Source organism: Triticum urartu, chromosome 5A (assembly GCF_056163025.1).
Source record: "Triticum urartu cultivar PI428250 chromosome 5A, HENAU_Tu73, whole genome shotgun sequence".
Classification (NCBI taxonomy): Eukaryota; Viridiplantae; Streptophyta; class Magnoliopsida; order Poales; family Poaceae; genus Triticum; species Triticum urartu.
The window spans coordinates 270,186,047-270,194,403 of NC_141877.1; the positions used below are offsets into that span (position 1 = coordinate 270,186,047).

The window sequence follows — 8,357 nt, forward strand, 5'->3', positions numbered from 1 at the left end:
GCAATAGCAACGGAAAAGTAAATAAGCGAAGAACAACATATGGAAAGCTCGTAGGCAATGGATCGGTGATGGAGAATTATGCCGGATGCGGTTCATCATGTAATAATCATAACCTAGGGTGACATAGAACTAGCTCCAGTTCATCAATGTAATGTAGGCATGTATTCCGAATATAGTCATACGTGCTTATGGAAAAGAACTTGCATGACATCTTTTGTCCTACCCTTCCGTGGTAGCGGGGTCCTAACGGAAACTAAGGGATATTAAGGCCTCCTTTTAATAGAGTACCGGAACAAAGCATTAACACATAGTGAATACATGAACTCCTCAAACTACAGTCATCACCGGTAAGTATCCCGATTATTGTCACTTCGGGGTTAACGGATCATAACACATAATAGGTGACTATAGACTTGCAAGATAGGATCAAGAACTCTCATATATTGATGAAAACATAATAGGTTCAGATCTGAAATCATGGCACTTGGGCCATAGTGACAAGCATTAAGCATAGCAAAGTCATAGCAACATCAATATCAGAACATAGTGGATACTAGGGATCAAACCCTAACAAAACTAACTCGATTACATGATAGATCCCATCCAACCCATCACCGTCCAGCAAGCCTACGATGGAATTACTCACGCACGGCGGTGAGCATCATGAAATTGGTGATGGAGGATGGTTGATGATGACGATGGCGACGGATTCCCCTCTCCGGAGCCCCGAATGGACTCCAGATTAGCCCTCCCGAGAGGTTTTAGGGCTTGGCGGCGGCTACGTATCGTAAAACATGATGAATCCTTCTCTCTGATTTTTTTCTCCCTGAAACCAAATATATAGAGTTGGAGTTGAGGTCGGAGGAGCTCAAGGGGGACCACGAGGTAGGGGGCGCGCACCCCACCCTCGTGGACTGGTGGTGGGCCCCTGGCCTTCATCTTTTGCGAGGATTTTTTATATTTTCCGAAAAGTTGTTCCGTGAAGTTTCAGGTCATTCTGAGAACTTCTGTTTCTGCACATAAATAACACCATGGTAATTCTGCTGAAAACAGTGTCAATCCGGGTTAGTTCCATTCAAATCATGCAAGTTAGAGTCCAAAACAAGGGCAAAAGTGTTTGGAAAAGTAGATACGGCAGAGACGTATCAACTCCCCCAAGCTTAAACCCATGCTTGTCCTCAAGCAATTCAGTTGGTAAACTAAAAGTGATAAAGGAAAACTTTTACAAACTCTGTTTGCTCTTGTTGTTGTAAATATGTAAAGCCAGCATTCAAGTTTTCAGCAAAGATTATAACTAACCACATTCACATAACGCTTAGGTCTCAAGTTTACTCATATCAATGGCGTAATCAACTAGCGAGCAATAATAATAAATCTCGGATGACAACACTTTCTCAAAAGAATCATAATATGATATAACAAGATGGTATCTCGCTAGCCATTTCTGAGACCGCAAAACATAAATGTAGAGCACCTTTAAAGATCAAGGACTGACTAGACATTGTAATTCATGGTAAAAGAGATCCAGTCAAGTCATACTCAATGTAAACTAACAGTAATGAATGTAAATGACAACGGTGCTCTCCAACTGGTGCTTTTTAATAAGAAGATGATGACTCAACATGAAAGTAAATAGATAGACCCTTCGCAAAGGGAAGCAGGGATTTGTAGAGGTGCCAGAGCTCGGTTTTGAAATAGAGGTGAATAATATTTTGAGCGGCATACTTTCATTGTCAACATAACAACTGAGACATGGTGATATCTTCCATGCTACACACATTATAGGCGGTTCCAAAACAGAGTGGTAAAGTTTTATACTCCCCCTTCCACCAACAAGCATCAATCCATGGCTTGCTCAAAACAACGAGTGCCTCCAACTAACAAGAGTCACAAGGGGAGTTTTGTTTGCAATTATTTTGATTTGATTTGCATAAAGCATGGGAGTGGGCATCCTGGTGACCAGCCACTTTCTCGTGAGTGAGGAGCAGAGTCCACTCCTCTTGAGAATAACCCGCCTAACATGGAAGATACAGACAAACCTAGTTGATACATGAGCTATTCGAGCATACAAAACATGATATTTATTTGAAGGTTTAGAGTTTGGCACATACAAATTTACTTGGAACGGCAGGGAGATACCGTATATAGGTAGGTATGGTGGACTCATATGGAATAACTTTGGGGTTTATCGAGTTGGATGCACAAGTAGTATTCCCGCTTAGTACAGGTGAAGGCTAGCAAAAGACTGGGAAGCAACCAGCTAGAGAGCGACAACAGTCATGAACATGCATTAAAATTAATCAACATCGAATGCAAGCATGAGTAGGATATAATCCACCATGAACATAAATATCGTGAAGGCTATGTTTATTTTGTTTCAACTACATGCGTGAACATGCGCCAAGTCAAGTCACTTAAATCATTCAGAGGAGGATACCACCCTATCATACCACATCACAACCGTTTTAATAGCATGTTGTCATGCAAGGTAAACCATTATAAGCTCCTAGCTAATCAAGCATGGCACAAGAACTATGATCTCTAGTTGTCATTGCAAACATGTTTATTCATAATAGGATGAATCAGGAACGATGAACTAATCATATTTACAAAAACAAGAGAGGTCGAGTTCATACCAGCTTTTCTCATCTCAATAAGTTCATCATATATCGTCATAATTGCCTTTCACTTGCACGACCGAATGATGTGAATAATAAAATAATAGTGCGCATGCATTGGACTAAGCTGGAATCTGCAAGCATTCAATAAACAGGAGAAGACAAGGCAATATGGGCTCTTTTGTCAGATCAGCAATAATGCATATAAGAGCCACTTCAACAATTTAATTATGGTCTTCTCCTATCGACCCCCAAAGAAAAGAAAAGAAATAAAACTATTTACACGGGAAAGCTCCCAACAAGTAAAAGAAGAACAGGAAATCTTTTTGGGTTTTCTTTTTAATTACTACTACAAGCATGGAAAGTAAACTAACTAAAAGCTACAACTAATTTTTTTGGTTTTCTGAAGGTTTATCAAACACACAAGAAGAAAGCATAAAAAGGAAAATAAACTAGCATGGATGATACAATGAAAAAGTATGAGCACCGACTTCTAGCAATGAGTGTGTGAACATAAATGTAATGTTGGTGAGAAATATGTACTCCCCCAAGCTTAGGCTTTTGGCCTAAGTTGGTCTATGGCCACGGTTGGCCTGGTTGATATCCATAGTAAAAGTTGGGGTCGTACTGAGATGCAGCGGCTATCGCCTCCTGAGCTACAGCGTGGCGACGAGCGGCCTCCGCCCTCCTCTCGTACTCATCTGCCTCCTCTCTGGTAATAACATATCTTCCTTTTGCCTGATAATCAAAGAAGGTAGGAGCAGGGAGAGTAATATGGACAGCACGTCATCTGTCAAAGATTAAACGATACTGGAGAGGTGATTCATTCCTCTCGACAAACTGGTGGTGAACCATAGCATTAAAGTCTAGGTAAGCAGGGGTAATTCGATATCATCTTTGCATATGGCTATACCAAGAAAATTAGCTATGCGGGTTGCATAAATTCCACCAAAGAAATCTCCATTAAATCTATTAAGATGCAACCTATGTGCAACAATGGCTCCCAGATTATAAGATTTATCTCCTAACACATCACTCCTAAGAATACTGAGGTCAGGGAAACACATGTGACATGCCTCATATTTACCATTAATGCAGCTACCTATGAAGAGAGCAAAATAATGTATAGCAGCAAAATGAATGCTCCCTATGGTAGCTTGTGTTATATCTCTAGATTCCCCCATAGTTATACTAGCAAGAAAATCTCAAAATTCAGATTTGCGAGGATCCCTAATACTACCCCATTGTGGAAGTTTGCAAGCAGTGGTAAAATCCTCTAAGTCCATAGTGTAAGAATTTTCATAAAGATCAAACAGGACAGTTGGAGAATTACGTGAAGATGAAAAATTCAAACCTCCTCACAAAGGAACTAGTGAGATAGTGATACTGGCTACACTTTTCTTCCTCGAAGCTCACAAGATCGGCGTTACGCAAATATGCGTTAAATTCTTTTTTAATTCCCGCTCGATCCATAAAATTTTCCGAAGGCCATTCACAAGGACGCACTTGAGCGTCTCTTGGTGGCTCATCATCAGCATCACGCATTGCAAGCCTGGGTCCTTGCTTCCATGAAAAACCACCTTGGAACATTTTCCTAAGCATATTTCTTCCTCTGAAAAATTTCGGAATTTTTTAGTAACTTCAAAATAAAAGTAAACCAAACTCAATAGTATTGATAGAAACTACTCCTACAAGTTCCTAGGGCCAATATCATGCATCAAAACAACTTTTGACCATATAAATTTGACATGCAAGCTCAAGAACAGGGTCACCTAAGCAGCAAAAATTTGCAATGAATAAAGCACTAGAACAAAAACTAATTAGACCAATGGAGGAGTCACATACCAAGGAACAATCTCCCCAAGCAGTTTTGTGAGAGGTGCTTTGAGCAAGGAGATCGAAAATGGCAGCAAAATGAGCTTGGACTCAGGTTTGAGCTGGATATTCGTGCTTGGGGAGGAAGAAGGAGTGTGTGAGTGAAATGATAAGTGGAGGAGGGCCACCATGGGCCCACGAGGCAGGGGCGCGCCCAGGGGGGTAGGGCACGCCCACCACCCTCGTGGGCAGGTGGGTGACCCCCCTGCTGTGTTCTCGGTGCCAAATATTCTCAAATATTCTAGAAAAAATCATATTTAAATTTCAGGGCATTTGGAGAACTTTTATTTTTGGGGTATTTTTATATTGCATGGATAATCAGATAACAGAAAAAAAAATACTATTTTTTATTTTATTTAATATAAATAAAAGAAAGTAAAAGGAGGGCACAAGAGGTTGTGCCTTCTAGTTTCATCCATCTCATGATCATCAAAAGGAATCCACTAACAAGGTTGATCAGGTCTTGTTAACAAACTCATTCCGAATAACATGGAACCGGAGAAATTTCTAATAACACTATGTTACCTCAACGGGGATATGCACATCCCCAATAATAAGAATATCATATTTCTTCTTGACAGTAGGAAGAGGAAATTCAAAACCTCCAAATATAATCGATGGAATTTTTCCAATAGAGTTGATACTATGAACTTGAGGTTCTTTCCTCGGAAAGTGTACCGTATGGTCATTACCATTAACATGAAAAGTGACATTGCCTTTAGTGCAATCAATACCAGCCCCTGCAGTATTCAAAAAGGGTCTTCCAAGAATAATAGACATACTATCGTCCTCTGGAATACCAAGAATAACAAAGTCCGTTAAAACAGTAACGTTTGCAGCTACAACAGGCACATCCTCACAAATACTGACAGGTATAGCAGTTGATTTATTAGCCATTTGCAAAGAGATTTTAGTAGGTGTCAACTTATTCAAATCAAGTCTATGATATAAATAGAGAGGCATAACACTAACACCGGCTCCAAGATCACATAAATCAGTTTTAACATAGTTTCTTTTAATGGAGCATGGTATAGTGGGTACTCCTGGATCTCCAAGTTTCTTAGGTATTCCACCCTTAAAAGTATAATTAGCAAGCATGGTGGAAATTTTAGCTTTCGGTATCTTCCTTTAATTTGTAACAATATCTTTCATATACTTGGCATAAGGATTCATTTTGAGCATATCAGTTAATCGCATACGCAAAAAGATAGGTCTAATCATTTCAGCAAAGCGCTCAAAATCCTCATCATCCTTTTTCTTGGATGGTTTGGGACTCTTCTTTTGATTTTTTGGAACTCTGGACCTTGCCCTATTTCTATTCAGCGCCACTGACCTCCTTGCCCACTTTGCATGTGCGGGCATTATGTCCGTCAGTTCCCCCACACTTGCGGCAAGTGTAGTTGTTACGTGTGTCGTCTCCATTGGTAGATACCTGGGCAACTCCAATCTGCTTCTGCAACTTTTGCTTGTTGACAATGGCATCTGCGCGGAGTCGGCATGTGCGGTAATTATGATTAGTCACTACGTTGCAAAATCTGCATGCCCTTATCCCGAGAGGTTTGCCGTCCAGGCCAAATTCGACGCGTCTGATGGGGCGTGGCGGATTTTTGGCTGCTGATTTTGCTGCTTGCGTCTTACTCTTCCTCCCCTTTGTGTTTGAGAATATGGGTGTTTTAATTACCCTTTCCTACTGCTGCTGGTAGGATCTCCTATTGTCATGTTGTTCGCCTACAGCACCATCAAGCTCATGATCTTGCATGTGATCATGTTCCTGCTCTTAAGGGTGCGCATGGGCAAGCTCTGGTTGCTGTTGCTCCTCTTCCTCGTTGTCAAATGGGTCAATAGCTCCCAGATGGTTCATCTCGGATAAGATTGTAGCAATATCCTGCTCAATGGCTTCATTGTCCGCGACACCTCCATTTTCAGCAGAATGCATGGCATCGAGTTCTTGTTCAAGTTTGTCCATGAAGACCCGTGACCTCGCCATTTGCTCTTGGCTTCTCAAGCTTTTTCTGTGCACCCTCATGTTCAGCTACAGCAGTGCGCTTTCAATGTAGTATTGGGAGGCCTTGCTTGATGCTACTGTCCTCAAGTCATTTCTGTTGAATGTTGGCAGGATGTTCGGGCGTTTGGTGTATCTCCTGAGGATGTATTTCTCTGGAATGCTGGCAGCCTTAATTGTCTGCATCATGCACAGGACATGCACAGAGAAAATACATGTATTTTTTGGAAGAGGTGCATGTTTTTGTCATTTCATTCAAACAAAAACTTTGCAAAAGTAAGTAGTACAGTATGTAACATTTTTTAGTCTTCACCTGTGTGGTTCCATAGCTTGCACTCATAGTCATATATTTCTCCCATGGGGTCTGCAACGACCTGGAACGCATGCTGAGACCATGCAGACAGTTTTTGCGGGTTGTTGTGGCGCACGAGGTACTTTGTGGGCTCTTCCGTCCCTGTCGCCATGAAGAGTGTGCTCAGTTTTAGTCTTTTTCTGATCTCGCTGTACACAGCTCGTGAGTAAAGCTTTGCCATCTGGGTGTCAAACCCATAGAAGGTCAGCGTGTTTTGTTCCTTCTGCCCAAGCAAGAGTGATGACCAATTTATTAGTTTTCTTGCAGCAAAAACTTGTCTAACTAATAAAGTTTTACGTTAGTAAGCATGTTATTTTGTCTCACGACAAGTGATAGAGCTATACCCGGTTATCCATTGTCTCCAGGTTCTCTGTCTGCCTCCTGGTTTTGACGCAGGAGTTTACCTGGCTGACAAACCGGTGGAGGTTTTGTCTCTCACTTACGAAGTTCTTCTTGAGCACATAGTTCATGCTCTCACTTTGTTGTGTGGATGTCATTTTGGCGCAGAAAATTTCTTTGAAGTAAGCTGATATCCATCTCTCACGCTCGTTCCACATGGCCACCATCATGGCATCATCATGGAGGTTGTACTTATCCATGAGTCCTTTCCAGGCAGCCTCAAACTCAGTTGGCATGAGGGGCCAGTTGAGGATTGATGTTAATTCATCCTTAAAGTCTTTGTGGAGGTTGTACAGGTATGCGAGGTGTTCCCTGTACTTCTTCATAATGTGCCAGTGACACAGCTTGTGTATTGTGTTCCTGAAAGCATCTGGGATCGCCAAAGCCATTGCTGGGCACTGGTCTGGTAATGAGAAAAGAGACGTGGAGTAGTCAGCATATGGTAGTGCATATATACAAACAGAACTGACACAACATTTTTACTGTGTTATTTTCCTTTGGGGGGTGATTGGGGGTGGTTTTGGTGGTTGTACCTATGAGGATGCATGTAGGAGCCTTCCCTCTCATGCACCTTAAAAATGTCTTGAACAACCATCTGAGTGAATCTGCATGCTCGTCTCTTATTAGGGCGAAAGCAAAGAATGTAGTCTGTAAGTGGTTGTTAGTACCCACAAACACCCCAAGTGGCATATGGTACTTGTTGGTCTTATTGTGGTGTCAAACGTTACGCAGTCACCAAAGTCCTAATATGCCCCTCGGCAGCTTGCGTTCGCCCAGAATATGTTCTTAACTCTGTCGGACTCATCAAGTTGCATGTCACCGAAGAATTCCATGTTTATAGCTTTCATCTCCCTAAAGAAGTTGACAGTCTTTAGGACATCGTCCACATCCATCCTTGAATTCTTTGCTTTGCTGCATATTAAAAGTGAACAGTCATTCAAAAATGCATGTTGAACTGGCATCAGGTCATGTGTTGCGTAATATGTTTGTACTGACAGAGGAAAAAAGACGGAGGGGGTTTATGGGAGGATAACAAGTTTGTACTTACATGTTAATCAGGTCTTTGGCATTCATTTCGAGGAAGTAGCTACCGGGGTCATCGCCGCCCAGT

The 8,357-nt window shown here is 41.6% G+C and overlaps 1 protein-coding gene across 1 annotated transcript; it reads right to left on the reverse strand.

The window, feature by feature from the left end:
- Positions 1-6,525: 6,525 nt before the first annotated feature.
- Positions 6,526-7,635, reverse strand: LOC147971022 (protein FAR1-RELATED SEQUENCE 5-like). Its single transcript, XM_087523786.1, has 3 exons — positions 7,192-7,635; positions 6,870-7,070; positions 6,526-6,675 (listed from the first exon to the last, which is right to left on the reverse strand). The coding sequence occupies exons 1-3, from the start codon at positions 7,633-7,635 to the stop codon at positions 6,526-6,528; spliced, it is 795 nt and encodes a 264-aa protein (XP_087379912.1).
- Positions 7,636-8,357: the final 722 nt, after the last annotated feature.